An 18486-nucleotide genomic window follows, 5' to 3' on the forward strand; every position below is an offset into this window, starting at 1 on the left:
CCTTCCCAGTCTAAGTCTAAGCCTCACTCTCCAGACAGCCATAACCTGCCACATCGCTCAGTTTCATCAACATCTGCTACAATATCCAGAGAGGTTCAATCTTTGAAAATTAGTTCTGATAGGGAGGCCATTGCTGCCTCTAAGTCCCTTGCAACAGAATTATTAGAGGTTGATTTTGTCATCGATAATAATTCAGTAGCGAATAAAGCAGCAAATAATATGGACCCATTGACTCCACCAATAGTGCGGCTATCAAGAGACTCAGATGCGACTGATAATCGCTATTTATTGGCCAGACTGAGAGACCCTTCCATCTTAAAACCTCTTAGGCTATTCCTTGCCTATCTGCATGATCAACCCTCCAGTGTGTGTTTTGAAGGACATACCAACACCAGCATCCGATTGGCACTTGCATCAGAGGGACTTCCTGGTGACGTGGACTCTTTGCGGAGGCTCTACTTTCGCTACCATGATGCCTATGGTATTGGTCCAACTGAAGTTGAAGCAGATCTGTCAGCCTTTAGGTCCTTCTTCTCATCAGAAAAGCTGCTACGCCTTCAAAAAATCAGAGAGAGTCATAGCAATTATTATTCTGGTGGATCTCCCGCCAGGAATAAAAATTTTTAAATGACTTGACGCGAACAGAGGATCAAGCACCCTCTGAAATACTGGACAATGGCAAGCTTAGTATTTTCTCTCTAAATATTCAGTCCTTAAGACATAAAACTAATGATTTATTTCTTTTACTAGAAGAGCTTAATTTTCCAGAAATCGTTGCCATAACTGAACATTGGTTGCATGTTGGTGAGCCTGTGATGGTGGATAATTACACTACAGTTGCCAGATTTGATAGAACAAATCTAACTCATGAAGGTACTGTGATATTATCTACTAGCAACGACTTTTCAATGGTAACCAGGTTCGATAATTTAGTTTCTGAAAAAATATTTGAATTTTCCATTGTCTACAATAATAATTTTGATCTTTACGTTGTTTGTATTTACAGAACACCTGATGCTGACGTAAATGTTTTTTTCCAAAAATTACTAAGCTTGCTTGAGTCTCTGCCGTTAAAAAGCAAACTCATTTTATGTGGCGACCTAAACATTGATTTTTCCAGTGTGTGTGCTGCTCAAGAATCTCTCCAGTCCATTTTCGACTCTTTTGGCTTAATCATGCACATTAAGTCATCTACCAGAATAACTAAAATCAGCTCTAGTACAATAGATTATGTCGTATCTTCCTTTGAGCCAGATTTCGTCGATTGTACTGTCTTAAGCCCAGGTTTCTCAGACCATGAAGCAATGTTAACAAAGTTTTCCATAACTAAATCTAAAAGTAAAAATGTTCTACGCAAATTAGGCCGTATTTTCTCGGATAAAAATTTTTTACATTTTAGGCACCTTTGTCAATCAACTGACTGGAATATTCTCTCTGACGACGTTGATTCAGAATTTTCTAGATTTGTAAAAACGCTATCTAGTCTTTCTCACAAGTCCTTTCCTTTGAGACCTCTTAAAAAGAAGCAACATAACCTGGTCTACCCAAGGCTTGCGTACATCTGCTAAGAACATGCGCTTATTATCTCATCTTAAGAAATTTTCAGACAGCGCTTTTTTTCATGAGTACGTAAGCCTTTACAAAAAGATTTATCAGAGAATTTTAAAAGCCGCCAAGGATATTTACTATAATAGGAGACTGGCTAAATCTAAAAATGTGGCTAAGGAAACATGGTCGATTGTTAATGCTTTGAGAAATAAGCCTTCTTTGTCGAATACTATCTCCACTTCATCTGAGAACCTTAATGATTATTTTGTAAATGTGGCAAATAATTTAATGAGTACCATAACTCCTTCCCATGATCCACTTTCATATCTTCCCATTGCAAATGAGAATTTCCACAGCTTCTTCTTTACGCCCGTAGTGTTACCAGAGCTTTGCAGTTCAATTAGGGAAATCAAAAACAAAGGCTCTTCTGGAATTGATGGACTTACTCTTAAAATGTTTTCAAATCTGCTCGAATGTACATTATGTCATCTTATTACTTTAATTAATCAGTCTTTTCAAAAAGGTGTTTTTCCTAACTGCCTTAAGTTGGCGATAATAATTCCACTACATAAAGGAGGAGACAAAGATCAGTCTTCCAACTATCGCCCTATCGCTCTTCTTCCCACACTTTCAAAAATTATTGAAAGATTGGTTAAAAAAAGACTTCAATCATTTTTGCTAAAATATAAAATACTTACTTCCCATCAGTTTGGATTTTTAAATAACAAATGCACAAATGATGCTATGTTTTCTCTTTTTAATAATGTATACTCTAGCTTAAACAACCAACACCCTACAGCAACAATTTTCTGTGATTTTTCTAAAGCCTTTGATTGTGTTAATCATGACATCTTATTAAAAAAGTTGCAATATTACGGGTTCAGAGGAGCGCCTTTTGAATGGTTTAAGTCGTATCTCAGTAACAGAAGTCAAGCTGTGAGAATTGATTCGACTATGTCTTCTTGCAAGCCAATACAAAGTGGAGTGCCTCAAGGTTCCGTACTTGGCCCTATTTTGTTTCTTATCTTCATCAATGACATTGCTAATCTAAATATTAACGGTAAAGTCTGTCTATTTGCTGATGATACTAGTTTTACCTGGAGTAATCCGGATATTTCTACACTTCATAGAACCGTATCAAGTGATTTAACTACTATCAAATCATGGTGCGACTCTAATCTCCTTTGTCTCAACATTTCCAAAACTAAAATATTGTCCTATAAAAATACCTTGCAATCTTTTGTACTTGGTAATGCAACAATTGACGAAGTTGATTCTGTAAAGTTTTTAGGGCTAACTGTTGACAACTCGTTAAAATGGGACACACATGTTGACTTTTTATCAAGAAAATTAAGTTCCTCTTGTTTTGCGTTAAGATCAATTTCTAAGGAGCTTAGCCTGTCTACTTCTAGAACAGTTTATTTTGCCCTTTTTGAATTGCACCTTCGATACGCCCTTCCACTCTGGGGTACATGTAGTGCAACTCAATTTGACCGTATTTTTAGACTACAAAAGAGAGCTTTACGTTATACACTGAGACTTAAATACAGAAGTCATTGCCAGCATTTCTTCAAAAAATTTCAAATACTAACTTTTCCATCTTTATTCATATTTGAGTCCCTTTGTCTAATACGCAAACACGGTTCAGCATCTGATAGGCCTTCCCATAGTTATCTATACTTAGAAACACGGAATATGATCTATACCTGCCTACCCCACATTCAGAGTTGGTCAAAAGTTCCATATTATATAATGCAAAAAAAATGCACAATCATCTGCCGTTGGAAATTAAATCCATCACATCTTTTTTTGCATTTCGTAAAGCATTAAAAGCATTCTTACTGGAGAGAGCTTTTTACACAGTTAACGATTTTTTTTTTGTAATCATTGATTTAAAATTTCGCACTAGCTGATTATGTATTTTTACTATCTGTACATGTTTAGGTATACTGCTTTGTGTAGCTATTTTAGGATTTTTTATAATTTTTTACTTTTTTAAACATTTTTTACATTTTTTTTTTAACGTAGAGAGATTTTTTAATGATCTTTTTTTTTGACATTGTATACATTAAATTGTATATTTTATAATAATATTTTTTTTGACTACTTACAATTTTTAAATTGTATTAATCTGTATATATTGTAAATAATCTATTCTATTTATTTATTTATTTATTTTTTTAAATTTTGTTTTGTTTTTCTTTTTTTTAATTGTGTTTTGTTTGTATTTTTGTGTCTTTTTTGTTTTACAGCTTTGTCTACAAATTGTAACAATTTCTTGACAATAAAGCATTGATTGATTGATTGATTGATAGTATTTTTTAATATTTGCTCAAAATAAAATTGACAAATTTTAACTGTTTTTATCAGTATCTCAGATACCAGTGTGGTCGCCATACAGCAATTAGGACCTAAACTCTGCCAGTAAGTGTCATTTCAGGGTGAAGTTCCGTTTCAGTATGTTTTTGGCTGATTTTTAAATTACCCGCTACCGGTACCTTGGTTTGTTTGCACTACACTTTCCCGCTATCTGTCATTGTCAGAAGTCATTTAGTCCGATTTGTGACAATGTTGCCACATCCTAGACTCAGGAGCGCTAGGGTCACTGGCTAGGTAAAGGTACACCTGATCATCCGTTATGAGCCAATGTGATCAAATTACTTGATATTTATGCAATACTAATTGTGTTGCTAAATAAAAATTGTGGGCTATCTATGTGACTATTGCTTTAAGCCGATTTGTAAAATTTGCTAAATTAAAATTACCACTGAGCTAAGAGCTTTTAAATTGCAAACTCGCGCTTGCATGTTATGGTGCACAGACTAGTGAAAAAGTCAAATCCTAAACAGCTATCAAACAAAATTAAATTCTTTTGACTTGGTGGGAAGACTGAAAACAAGTGTAGACCAATACGAGTAGCTTGTCCCTCAACTAGAGTTGTCTCAACTGTTATTTATAGCTCAAAGATTAAATGCAGTTCCGTTTTCAAGCATCTGTCTATATCAGATGACAAGATACCTCAGCAGTAAGAATTGCATAGAAAGCTAAAAAATAGTTCTTCGAACTCTTCTTTAAACTAAGTCAGCAGTCAAGCAAGAGCCTATCCCTCAAATAATTATTCAAGGCCTCAACACTAAGAGCTATAGTTCTTCTACAAATCTATCTCTGTTTGAAATCATCCGTGTGTCTGGAAAGCTGGATTTAACAAAACGCCTATGACCAGGAACTTTTTACAGATCTATTTACAGACCAGGTCTATCGTAAGGACAGGAATCTTCATGCCATGAATGTCACTAGATATGGTGGTGTCTTGGTTGATGTGCGAGAGATTTAACTTCCTTTATCCATATGGCTTACTTTGAGGATAGGATCCCAGAAGTAAACATCATAAAGTTAGTTTATAAATACGTGTAATTTTTATTTTTATTGTATATATTGAACCTAACTCTCCAATTACTCGTTATGAAGCATTATTTGTGTTATATCATCTTGCGACTCTTGATACGAGGGTCAAGAAATGAGTTTTGTGATTTAATTTAATGATGTTCTTGCATATACATCTCTAAAACAATGTTTCAATATTACAAATGTACAGGACATCATCCTTAACCTGATTCTCACGGACTTGGAATGTTATATTGGAAAAGCTGCTTGTAAATTTGGAATCCTGCAATTGATGTCAATTTTTTTCCTATTATATCAACTCGTTTCTGAGACTAACTGGGATTTCCTTGACGGAATAAATAATATGTTAATGTATCAGCTTTCCATGACAAACTTTATGGCATTTATAGTCAATCAGTACCATTATATAGGCCATGCAAAAATAAATACAATTATTCGTGGTGGTAAACATCAGAAATCATTAAGGAGCTAAAAGCAGGTAAAAGCCAGTTTGCACAGAAAATGGAAAAGAACCAATTCAACAGATTTGATAATTCGGATATTGATATAATTATAATAGACTGAGATGCTCCATAAAAACCAAAATAAATGCTTCTTAAACAGAGTTTATTCATCAAACTGAGAATAACATCAGGTATGATCCGGGGACATTCTGGAAATGTATTCAGAAAAAAACAATTCATCTCGACGGATCTCAGGAAACTTGAACTATAATGATACTTATCTTATCATATAATCCAGAGGAAATTGTAAATGCCTTTGCCTTGAGGTCAATAATATATCAACAGTCACAGAGCTGGATGATTTTAAATGTCTGAAAAAATTAAAGAATAAAGAAACTGCTCGACTTGACCATCTTTTTTCCTCAGATAATGCGTCCACACTATAGAAAAAAATGTAAACACTTTAATAAAATAAAATTACAATTTTTCAAAATTTTCGAAAAAACTTAACAAACATTATTTTCTTTATATAAACAGCTCAAACAGTCTACTTTCTTTGACTAAACAATAAATTAACCTATCAGAAAAGCCATTCCGTATATCGAAAAGAGTTTCTGGTAAAATGAAATAAACAATTGAAATGAGCAACTCCTATTAACTTGGCTTAGTAAATTAAGATAACCCCAAAAATAAAAGTCATATATCATGATAATTATGTAATTTTATTGATAAATAAATTTATTTTGAATTTGAATTTTGAATATAGATATTAAGAAATCTTGCCACAGTCTTGGGAATGTGTCTACACACGTTCTCAAGATTGTATATTTTGCACATGTCATTCTGAACTGTCTTATACTGCTGTTGTATGGGGATACTAAGGACAACGCGTGTTTAGGCTAAAGAGTAGAACTATGCTAGTTATGGCTGATATAGAATATAGCTTTATCACTTTTATCACCTTAAAAATCCTTAAATTTTCATGTCTATACATTTGTCAATAATTAATTCTCATACATACAAAGCAAATACCTTACAAATGCCGAATTTCCGTGGCACCTCACCAAAGACTTGGAAAATACCAAAATAATTCTGAGTTCCTTGCTGTTAAATTTGACAATATTTATTGACAGAAGTTATTTAAAGGTCAGAGGTGATGATATAAAAAAAAATAAATTAAGGATAGATGGCTTGCTGATTTGAAAGATTTATTACAGCACAAATACGTTTCAGGATGAAAACTATATAATTTAAATTGTAAAAATGTTTTTTTTAACCTAATTTTTCTTTATCGCATAATATAGAGGTAACCTCTTTTAGGTGCATATTTTATAGATATAAGCTTCAAATTTGCATGTAGTTTTAGCAAAATCGATGTACTGAAATTTATTTGGACCTATGTAAACATTTTTTTATGTAATAACATGAGATTTGAAATAATTAATTAATCACAACCGAAGACAACCTTTCACACTTATGTACTTTAATGATTATCTATCATAAAGATACCAATGAAGGTTTTTTACTCTCATCTGAACTATCCAGTAGAATTGCGTATAATCAACTTACTTAATTTCTAAGATTTTGAAGAAATTTGAGTTTAATGAGCGGAAATTTCAAATATTCGAGTGAGCTCTACTTGAATTTATTAGATATTTAATAAAAACAACTTTTTTCCTTATTGTTTCAGAACGTTTTTAGAATATCCTTCATTTCTTCAGCCACACGCCTTATTGGAGTACATCTGCCGTACCAATGCTAGGAGAACCAGCTTTTTGAGTTTCTATTCTAAAATTTTAATAGGTAAGATCCCTATTTTTACCATAAAGTAAAATTCTCGAATAATTAGAGAATATACATACAATTCAATTATTAATTTCAAGGTAAACTTGTTATTGTTCGCATTTAAAAAAGGATTATCACGGGGAATTCTAAGCGATAATAACCACTTAGGCCACACCATGATGATAGGAATCCGCATGCAAATAAACATATCGAAAAGCACATGTCTCCCCTTCTTCTATAAAAAAAATTACAATTTTAGTACTTTCACCATAAAATATAGCGTGTGAAATTACCTTGGAGTAGCGTCGTACCCGAATAAGCAGTACTCGCCGGGTTTCAACGGTCGTGTAAACAAACATTAAATTAATCTGCAGTTTAATTTTGTTTATAACACATATAAACGATTATACGGTTATCTGGGGGAAACGTTAATTATTATTATAGGACACCAACAAAATTACAATTAGTGGTAAACTTTTGTCGAAGTATCGTGAACCTTGTGACTAGTGTCATATGAAAAATAGTCGTTAGCCTAAATGTTTATTAATGAGTTCTTACAAGTTCACTCATAAAATACAACAATAAATGTGATGATTTTATAATAGACCAGTAATAAATTTCACACATTTTATTAATATTTCGACTATTACATAAAGTTGTATTGCTGCAAAACCGCGATTCGGATAAGTATGACATTCTTGTGAAAGTCAACGACATAATCTTGTGCATAGTGAGAGTGACTCAAACTGGGGCACATAATATCTTCGAGGTAAAATAAATATACTTTTATATTTTTGTTAATTTTTTTAAATTTTATTATTACTACTGTGTTAAATGAATTTTTTTATTAAATACACACCAGTTTGGATCACCTTAGTATAATCTATATACAAATTTGCATTTTTTTTATTTGCTAAGGATCTAATTTTCCACCCTCGTTGTTCTTTGATAATGCAAATACTGGCAAATGGCGGGTTGGGTTGGGTTGGGTTGGGTTGGGCTGCTGATCTGTCATATGTCTTATAGAGGTGCGTACAGACTTGCACACGCGTTGCCTCGCGTTGACTCTCGCGAATGACTTGAGCACGCGTCTCGTGAGCCAGAGTGGTGTCGGTTTTTTGACGCATATCAAATAAATATACTTAAGCGTTCGCGCTCAATTTAGACGGATTTTTGCTCTATTCGCGAGACTAGTGCCGATTTGTTCAATTTTATTCATATTTTGTTTCTAGATTGATTTCTTCATTGACTAGCCAACTAGTCACCAAAAAACTGTGTTAATAAAAGTTTGATTAAAAGCTGAGAACAAACTTCTATTATTAGTTACTAAAAACGTAAAAGTAAATAAAACCAAAGTCGAACTTAAAAGTAGATTATAAACACCCCTAGATGCATAACTGACAGAGGCGTATAATGGTTGAACTTATCTATCAGTTACTTGGCGGAATAATTGCGGAAAAACAGCCGCTCAATTTAAAATATTTCAAATCCTGATTCTAAGCACATAATTGAGTCTTCTTCTTGGCAACAACAAGTAAATCAGCTATTTGCTTATCTATTGAGACATACTTCAACTCCAAAAGCCCATCACTTATCTTTTCTTTCAAAAAATGGTGCCTAACATCAATGTGTTTGGTTCTTGCATGATGGGCCCAATTAATTATTCACATACAATGTCCAAGTAAGGTCAATACCCAAGTTCTTCACTAAGCCTTCTCAACCATGAAGCCTCTTGAGCTGCCATGCTCATAGCTATCTATTCACTTTCTGTGGTGGAAAGTGCGACTGTAGCTTGTCTCCTTGTTGCCCATGAAATTGCAGGCCCATTTTTTTGACCTACAATCATCAACATTACTGGCTCAGTCAGCATCGGCAAAAACCTACTATCTGACTTTGTCTTGGCTGATCTGTTATTGTTCCTCTCGAGTATCTAAGTATACGTTTGGTTTTGGTATTGGCCCCGGATCTTATGTAAATCTACTCACATTATTCACAGCATATGAAATGTCAGGCCTCGATACTTGGGCTGCGAACAAAAGGCTTCCAACAGCTTCTTGTCACCTTCACTTTTTGGAGACATACTTTTGGATAGTTTTTCTACCAAAAAGACTGGACTATCAACAGAATTACAATTCCACATTTTGTACTTTTTAATTATCTTTTCAATGTAAAACCTCTGATCCAACCAAATCTTCTTGTTTTTACGGTCCCTAGTGATCTGTATGCCTAATACAAATCTAGCCTCTCCAATATTTTTCATTTTAAACTGAGACATTCAGTTTACTCTTCAGGCTATTTTTCTCTTTACTGCTCTTAGAAAACATCAACAGGTCATCGACATAAATTGCCACAATCAAAATAACGGTTTCTGTGATTCTGTAAAACAAAAGTAATAACCCGGAAAAGGTACAAATTAATACTAAAAAAATTGTTAACTTTCAAAAAATAGCAGACAGTCTGATAAATTTTGATTGGGGCGATATATTGCAATATAATGACCCAAATATTTGCATGAATAATTTTGCTAAAACCATGAGAACTATAATTGAAAATTGTACCACCTTTAAAACTATAAAATACACTCGTAAAAAAAAAGGATGGATTACCTCTGGGATCATTAATTCCATTAAAAATCGCGATAAACTAAGGAGGCTGACCCTGAAACATCCTTTAAATTTTCAAACACAAAAAACTTACAGACTCTACAGAAATGTCCTCACTAAATTAATTAAAAGAGCTAAGTATTTATTTTTTAAAAACAAATTAAATACAAACATAAACGATACAAAAAGAATATGGGAAACCATCAGGGAAGTAACCAACGAAACCGTAAATAAAAATGTAATTATAAACTCTATAATTGAAAATGGTAATGAAGTAACTGAAAAGGACAAAATATCTCGAAAATTTCTGAACTATTACTGTAATATCGGGAAAAACCTTAGTGAAAAAATACCTAAAAATAAATATGTGTTTAGTAAGCCTACTCCTTGTAATCCAGCGAGTTTCTCGGAAATCACGGTAAATGAATTGATAATGGAAATAAATTCTCTTAAAAGCAAGGTTTCATGTACAAACGATGGTATTTCTGCATTGATAATTAAAGACAATCATATAGCGTTAATGAAGCCCTTACTACACATGATAAATCTAGTACTAAAAACAGGCATTTACCCAAATATTCTGAAAAACTCCATAATAACTCCCATATTTAAGTCTGGTGACAGCCAGTGCATTGAAAACTATCGGCCTATTGCAATAACGAGTACCCTGAATAAATTACTTGAAAAGTGCATTAAAATTAAATTGGAAAAACATTTAGAAAATAATAAATTATTATCAGATTCTCAATTTGGCTTTCGAAGTAAAATGAGTACTGAAGATGCAATTCAACAATTAACAGAGCGAATATTGAATGGTTTTAATGAGGGTTATAAGACCTTAGGCATTTTTATTGATCTCGCAAGAGCCTTTGACACTGTGGCACATCACATTCTCTTGCAAATACTGGGTGACGTAGGTTTAAGAGGTACTGAGTTAGCACTCTTTGAATCATATCTTAGTGATCGAACACAACAAGTAAAAATTAATAATCTTGTTGGAGAGATGGGTACAGTTAAATGTGGTGTGCCACAGGGTACAGTCCTGGGGCCACTCTTATTTTTGATCTATATAAACAACCTTACAAGAATTTTACCTGAAATAAATTGTTCTATTATTTGTTACGCTGATGATACAGTAATTCTAGTAAAAGCAAAATCATGGTCAGAAGTGCAAAAGCTAGCTGAAAAATATATCACATTAATTAAACTTTGGACGGATCAGCATCTTCTAACTCTAAATAGTAATAAAACCCACTTTATAAATTTCTCGATTTATAACACTAATCAACAAGAAGAACCTGTGGAACTAACTATACATACTTATCCTTGTTTTGCAAATCAGATGGAAAATTGTACTTGCGACTCTAGGATTTCTTCAGTTTCGTACACAAAATACCTCGGCGTCTATATTGATAGAAATTTAAGATACAATATGCACATTGATTACATAACTAAAAAGATAAGGAAAACAATTTATAAGTTATATCAACTACGCGAATTTATGCCTCGTGAGTTATTGGAGATGGTCTATCAGGCTCTGGTTGAATCCATTCTAAATTATGGTATAAGAATTTGGGGTAGTGCGTGTAGCACAATGTTAACAAACCTGGTTATCACTCAAAAATATATACTAAAAATAATAAATAAAAAACCAAAAAGATACCCAACAGTTAATTTGTTTTTGGAAAGTGGTGCTCTTACTGTAAGAGAACTTTACCTGAAGAGCACCCTTAACTTTATGAAGAATAAAAACATTTATAAGATTCTACCCCAACGCCTTAATATTACTAGATCTGTCACGAGAGAACATGTTTATTTGACTAAAGTAGATTTTACAATTTGTCAACGTCATATATCTTATGTGGGGCCAAGAATCTTTAATTTCATACCACACGCTTTTAAGGCTATAAGAAAAAAACTATTTAATATACGCATAACCGAATGGATCAGGTGTAACTATGAAAATATTTTATTAAAGCTACCTTTTCTAATGTAAAAAAGTGTTATAATTACAGGTATATTTGCAAATATTATTTAATGATAGAATAAAAGAATGAATTAATTTAAATATTACTTTTACAAATTTAATCTAAGTTAATTTAATTTGGTTTTTATAACAAGCTCTCAAATTTATTATTAAATTATTATTGTATTCTGAAATACTGTGTCCCGACAAGTCACTTGTGACTTAGGGCACAAACACTAACTTTGTAACAATACTGTACAATTTTAAGTAATATATTTGAATTTTGAATTTTTTTTTTGAATTTTGTAGTAAACACATAAATCACAGTTCTTCAGACATTCTTCAAGTTAAAAGTTCCAAATTCTACTGAGTTTCTTCAGTCTATACAGGGATTTACGCAGTCTACAAAATTTTGTTTGCTTCTGCAAAACCTTCAGGTTGTAGCATGTAGATCTCCTCTGTAAGATCACTTTGCAAAAAAGCTGTAACTGCGTCAAGTTAATCAGTATCAAGATCATATTCAGCAGCTATTGCAAGTAAATATCTTAATGTTTCCTTGTAGTCTATTCCCTTTTTCTGATTGCAGCCCTTTACCACCAGCCTTGCCTTGTGTTTCACTATCTTTCCACTGGCATCCTTCTAAACCTTGAAGACCCATTTGCATTTCAAAGGCTTCTTGTCTGCCGAATATTCAACCAGCTCCCAAACTTTATTTTCTAATAAGGCAGAATATTCCTCGTCCATAGCTTCACGTCATTGGTCACAATCTGGTGTACAGTCTCTGGATCTGCGAATTCTGCTATAGTGGCATAGCTTACTCATAATCGTCTAGGCTCCTTGGTGGCCTTTTCTCACTGCTTCTTATTTATTGTTCAGGAACCTCCTCTTCTGGACCATAATCTTCACTCACTATGCTTTCTTCTCCATCTAAAGCACTTGAGTATATTGTACTTCACTCTGGCTCAAAATCTATGTCATTTTTGGCTGGCTAAATGACATCTAGATCAACCTGTGGGTCAAGTTCAACTTTAGGTTCCAGTTCAGGCTCTATAGGCTCTTTGGTGTCCTCTGGAAATACAAAAAAGTGTTTTACAGCTTTATCTCTTACATTTTTGAGTAACATACTGCCTTTCTCTTGTTCAAGAAATACAGCATCCGGAGATATAAAAACTTTACCATTCTGTAGGTTGTATAACCTGTATCCCTTAATTTGTAAGCTATTCCCAATGAATTAGGAATAGGTGCACGAACTTTGCAGCCACAAATGCGTAGCCCGAATGTGAAGATTGTTTAAATATTTCTTTCTGGCTTGGCGGTTCCTTTAACCATATTGGGTGGTATTAAACAATAACGCATTTGCTGAGCTAGGACGAAATATGAATAACAGGGAGTAGTTTTTAGGATAGTCAGTTTATACTCGGCTAAATTGAGCTGTTAACTTACAAAATACATGTTATTTTTAAATCTACGTGGTTCTTTCGACAACAAATAATTCATAATTAACAGTATGTATTTTATTCTGTAAAGTTTACCAATAATAACAAACCACAAGATGTAAATTGTAATAAATCGCCAAGCAAAATTAAAGGTGTGAGAGAAATCGAATAAGAAATACTTTGACCAATTTTCTCCTCAATTACCAATCACTAGAGAGGTTTAAACGCCAGAAAACCGGCAACTAGGCATGAATACGTAAAAAAAATAATAGTAATTAAAACAGTCAAGTTTCCTTTAATATGTTTTTTTTTATTGAGAATAATGAATGATATTTTTTTCAGGCCTTTCACAACCAAACAAAAGGATGGACTATATAAGATCCATAAAGGTAAGCTGAGGTCTAATAAAATATTTCACAAATTGAATACAGGGTATTTCATGACTTAAACCCTGAATAAATAAACGTATTTTTGGTTGCTTAATTTTTTTTGATGGATATGGGTCAAAAAAAATTGCTTCAGACGATCGATTTATATATTTCGAAGTACGTTTCGATCCCTATAAGATCATCTCCAGGACTCAAAATAAAATTATGTATATATTTTGGCATAGTCACAAAGTTAAATTAAAGTTAAATTTTCGCACAGCGTAAAAGTAATAATTGATGCTCAATTAAAAGTAATCTTTCTTTAGTCTAATTTAAGTATTTTACATAAAATTAATTCTCTTGGAGCATTGATTATTAATATGTACATCAAAACTAAAATTAAAAAAAAAAACTAGCATTTAACACAATTTCTAATCTTTTAAATTTAAAAATCAAAAAATTACAACAGATAATATGAAAAATATTCTACCAAAATGAAAAGATGCATATACCTACCCTTACATACCCTATGTATGATTTTATTTCAGTTTTCGTGTATCTTCTGTGAGCCCCACAACTCCGAAACTCACGTTTTCTGAGGATGATCCCATAGAGATTGAAACGTTGACTAAAATATGTAAATCAATCGCCTGAAGTAGTTATTTTTGCCCAATATCCAACAAAAAAAATTAGATAAGCTTACAAACTAAGGTCACGAAAAATAATTCAACAATACTTTAGTTAGTCCTATAGTTGGGACCTTTGGTGTGATGCTCAAATTACGAGAAAGTTTTACCACTGACCAAAACTCTTTATTTTTACTCTCGACACGTGTTTTACTCTTCTCTCGAAGATGCTAACATCGTTAGCGAAACACGTGAGAGTTTTGGTTAGTGGTAAAATTGTCTCGTAATTTGAGTACTTTAATTAGTTTATAAGTACCTAAATTCCGGGATCTTTGTGTTGAAATTTCTATAAAAGTGTCGTTGGTACTACGATGGTATTCAATAGTTGTTCGGACGAATCGGGGGCCTAAATTAGCCGACGAGGTGGAGAGGTATGCGAGGGGCCCATCAAAAGGGGGGACCGACCATCAACACCATCGTCGAGACGATCGAGAGGCGGCAGCAGGAGGGGCGGCGTCCCAACGCTCTTTTAAGGTGACCGGGCGGCGGCACGACGGCGCCCCGACGCCCCCGCCCCACCGTCGCTCCAGCGTCGTCCCGGTTTACTTCTCGTCTTCCCGAGGAAGGAATGAGACGAAGAAAGAGGTACCGGCAGACGATGAAGCAACTCTACGCGAGCTGCTTATTAGGTACCTCCTCACTCTTTATTTATCGTTAATTAATTTTTATTTTTTAATCACAAATTTCCATTTTGGTTACTTTATTTATTTTGTATCATTTTATTTAATATATCGTTTGTTTGTTTTTAATTTTTTTTTGTTTTCACTTGCCATACCCATTTTTTTGAATTGTTTTATTGAAGTACTCAAGCAATATAAGACCCAACGATTTTCCTAATTTTTTTTTCTTTAGTATAAAGGGTACGGTCTATAGAATATTTTAAAATAAAAACATTTTTGGATGAATCATATTTTGACGTCATTTCCGAAACATTGCAATATTAAAATTCTCCAATATGTCAATTTTTCATAGGGATATTCAGCAATATTGCCATACTTGACAAAAATCTAAGATTTAGGTAAAAATCGGCACTTATTAACAAAGTCAATCATAAGTTTGTGGTTTTCACTTGAAATTTCTTGCACGTGAATTTCCGATTGTTGAATGTTCGTAATACTAATAAAAAATAATGAAATAATTAAATTATTTTACCACGCACTGACTATTTATACATACTATATTATATTTTCTTTTTAATTAAAAACGATAAGGGTGAGGACTTCAGCTCACCCCAATCAACCCCTACCCTATTCATGAAACTGTCACATTCATAATTATTAAACTTATTAAATGAATATATTCGATAACAATTCGACTATTTCGAATAAGTAATTCTTGATAAACTATCTTTTGCGCATCAGTTTAAATTATCCATATAACTCAAGAATTGTTTAAAACAACCCTATGTAGTACAAAACTTTATTTTAAAAGTTATATACAAAAAACAAAAAAGATTTCCTACACAACAATTATATTCTGAAGAAATTTTTAATATACGCTCAATTTACATATTGTCAACATGCATTTATACACATAAATCAGAAAAAATCAAGAATTATGTTAGTCATTCCTACACAACCCCAAATAATATAAACAGACACCTAAAAATACCAAACATAAAAAAAACTATGAGGCAACGATTTTTAGGATACTTGTCCCCGAAATTTTATAACATCTTACCAAACAGCGTAAAAAATATAAATAATATTAAAAACTTTAGTAAGGTCTGTAGAAAATTTATTTATTCAAATATAGATAAATTTAATTTTTTTAAATAGTTTTGGGAAGGGAAACTTTATTGGAGAATTTTTGTTTAGTTGTAGATTATGGTTAGTTCTATTTTATATTATTACTAAAATTTTGTGATTTCTCAGCATACACAAACAGATGTTACAACATCTAGGTGTATGTTAAAAACAATGACTGTTAACTATTATTATTGAATATAATTAAGTTAAAAAAAAATAAAAAATTTGTTATAATATAACCAAAATGATTAATAAATTTGAATTTGAATTTTTCTTCTCGGTACTAAATTTGATGTATTAAGAACTTGCATTTATTCAGATAACCCAAGTCCTTAGCAGAAATTATTTTGGTCCAATAGAAAATAATTCCCATAGATACCATATAATCTAATTAATTAGTCCTTTGGGTGATTATTACTGGTATTTTTTAGTAGCAAATGGCAAGGACTTGCCAGTTATAAATAAAATCTGTGAAAAACTTGCCACTGTTTTATCATTGGCACATTTCCAATTCTCCTTATTCATGCGATGGATATGATTCCTTCGACTTTGACGTAAATTTATTGAATGTGATATATTTGTTAATGTTGATTGAAGATTGAACACAAATTACTTTATATGTAGACAACAAAAGCATGAAAAATCAACAAACAATTATCTTTTCTGTTAAAAGATGAACAATGTACATATGTCTACAGACTAGTCACGCTTGTACAACAGGTTTATCAATAAATGCAATATTCCGTTCACTGAAGATCTTACGAAAAAGGTAACTACATTTATAAAATGTAAGAATGTTTAAAGTTTTATGCTGGTATCCACTGCCATCAATCTTTGACAGCTCTCAGTTACACTAAAATCTTTATCTGGTTTCGACAGAAATTTAGCTATTGAACATGCAGAAAATGGAAACAGAGAGAACTATATTTCCAACTTGGCAAAGGAATTTATTTTACAGCCGAAATTTTGTGATAATTTTCGAATAATTCAACTTCAACAACATTCATTGTTTCAACATAAAAATAATACTTTATCACCAGAATACTGAACATCTATAGTAAACTATAGATTAAAAAAATCAATTGCCTCAGTTTTTTGTACAGTCCTTTTTTTATACACAAATTTGTTGTTAAACATGCACAAATAAATTTTAAATCGATTAAAATTATGAAATATAAGTGTATTGGAATTTATATGACTGCAAACCTCCGACCAGGAATTTTATCATCCACATAAGAAATAGTGAAAAAGATTTGTATATGCTTCATGTATGCATTTATGAACCATGAGATCAGCCAACGTGATTGTGACTCTGTTAAAAATTGTTGAAAAATTAGTATTATATACATATTCGCTTTCGCTGAAGTGTCCTCTTTTATATTTTGATTTTTATTTCCAAAACGAATATATCTGCGCATATTTTTCTTAATTATGATACAATAATCTGGAATTTCTTTAAATGATTGGTGATGAAATATTGACTTAGCAGCAGAACACTTAGTATGTACTTAGTATATAGCAGAATCCTCAATATCAGAAGTTGTTAACTTCTTTTCTAATTATCACTTCTAACACAGGTCTTTATAATGATTGTTATAACAAAAGATGGTGTATCTCTTCTATAAAAATTAGCAAATATATCACATTTAATGAATTTACGTCAAAGAAATTGGAAATGTGCCTATCGTCTGTCCGAATGATAAAATAGTAGCAAGTTTTTCACTGGTTTTCTTTATCACTGATAGATCCATGCCATTGGTTATTACAAAGTAACATTTCTCCAAAATCTCATATCGGTATACGCAAATTTTCGTTTAAATGCACCCTTTCAAATGAGTTGGGAGAGCTTCGACTAATTTTAACCATCCTAAATTTTACTGCCGCCGTTCCTACTAAATGATTTGTAATCTCTCCAATAAACTTATCCATGGCTGCAAAGTAGCAGAGGTTTTCCAAAATTTCCGATTGTTTAGTATATGGTTTTGGAGAAACAGTTTCATCCTCATTTTCTTAAATTCTTTAATAAAGTACTCTTATACAGGGTGATTTTCAACCTATGCGCATAAACTTGGGAAATGGTAAATGAAGATTAATAATGAGTAATAATGAGCATATACTTTTGGTTTCCGAAATAAAGTTAAACAAATGTCAACAGAACGTGTATCAGACGAACTTATTTTGTTTATTAATAACTGATAGTAAATAAGTCATAATGTTTGGAATTTGTTGTTTGGAATCTTTAGCAGTACTTAGTTTGTTGGTGGCTGTGATCGTCTTCGATCGTTATTTTCACACGAACAAAATAAAAGCGTCAAATGTAATGGCGCACATTTTTACAAACGAAGAACTTGTCGACATGGTTTTGGTTTGCGGAGAAACGCATCAGAATGCAATGGTAGCAGCTGATCTGTATGCCTAAAGATTTCCCCGAACATATCACCCGAGACGTGGGGCTTTCTTATACGTGTTATTCAGCGGGGTAGAGAAACTGGCAATTT

General features: G+C 32.5%; 1 protein-coding gene and 1 long non-coding RNA gene across 13 annotated transcripts in view; one reads left to right on the forward strand and one right to left on the reverse strand.

The window, feature by feature from the left end:
* LOC126744403 (glucose transporter type 1) overlaps positions 1–18486 on the forward strand; it is a 107731-nt gene that overhangs the window by 12778 nt on the left and 76467 nt on the right. For 7 of the 12 annotated variants that reach the window (XM_050451809.1, XM_050451834.1, XM_050451826.1 and 4 more), the window contains exons 2-3: positions 7087–7199; positions 13529–13575. Coding sequence is in view for 4 of the 12 variants with exons in the window: in XM_050451867.1 (XP_050307824.1) it covers positions 7087–7199; positions 13529–13575 (160 nt within the window). In the remaining 8 variants the exon portion in view is untranslated. Of the gene's footprint in view, positions 1–7086; positions 7200–7581; positions 7951–13528; positions 13576–14565; positions 14870–18486 lie in introns of those variants that run through there. The other 5 variants (XM_050451907.1, XM_050451877.1, XM_050451841.1 and 2 more) reach the window with 4 other exon arrangements.
* Positions 6100–7583, reverse strand: LOC126744498 (uncharacterized). The gene is made up of 3 exons (XR_007663209.1): positions 7475–7583; positions 7259–7416; positions 6100–7184 (listed from the first exon to the last, which is right to left on the reverse strand). It is a non-coding gene; the product is annotated as an uncharacterized LOC126744498 (long non-coding RNA).

The sequence above is a fragment of the Anthonomus grandis genome, chromosome 1, assembly GCF_022605725.1.
Source record: "Anthonomus grandis grandis chromosome 1, icAntGran1.3, whole genome shotgun sequence".
Lineage (NCBI taxonomy): Eukaryota > Metazoa > Arthropoda > Insecta > Coleoptera > Curculionidae > Anthonomus > Anthonomus grandis.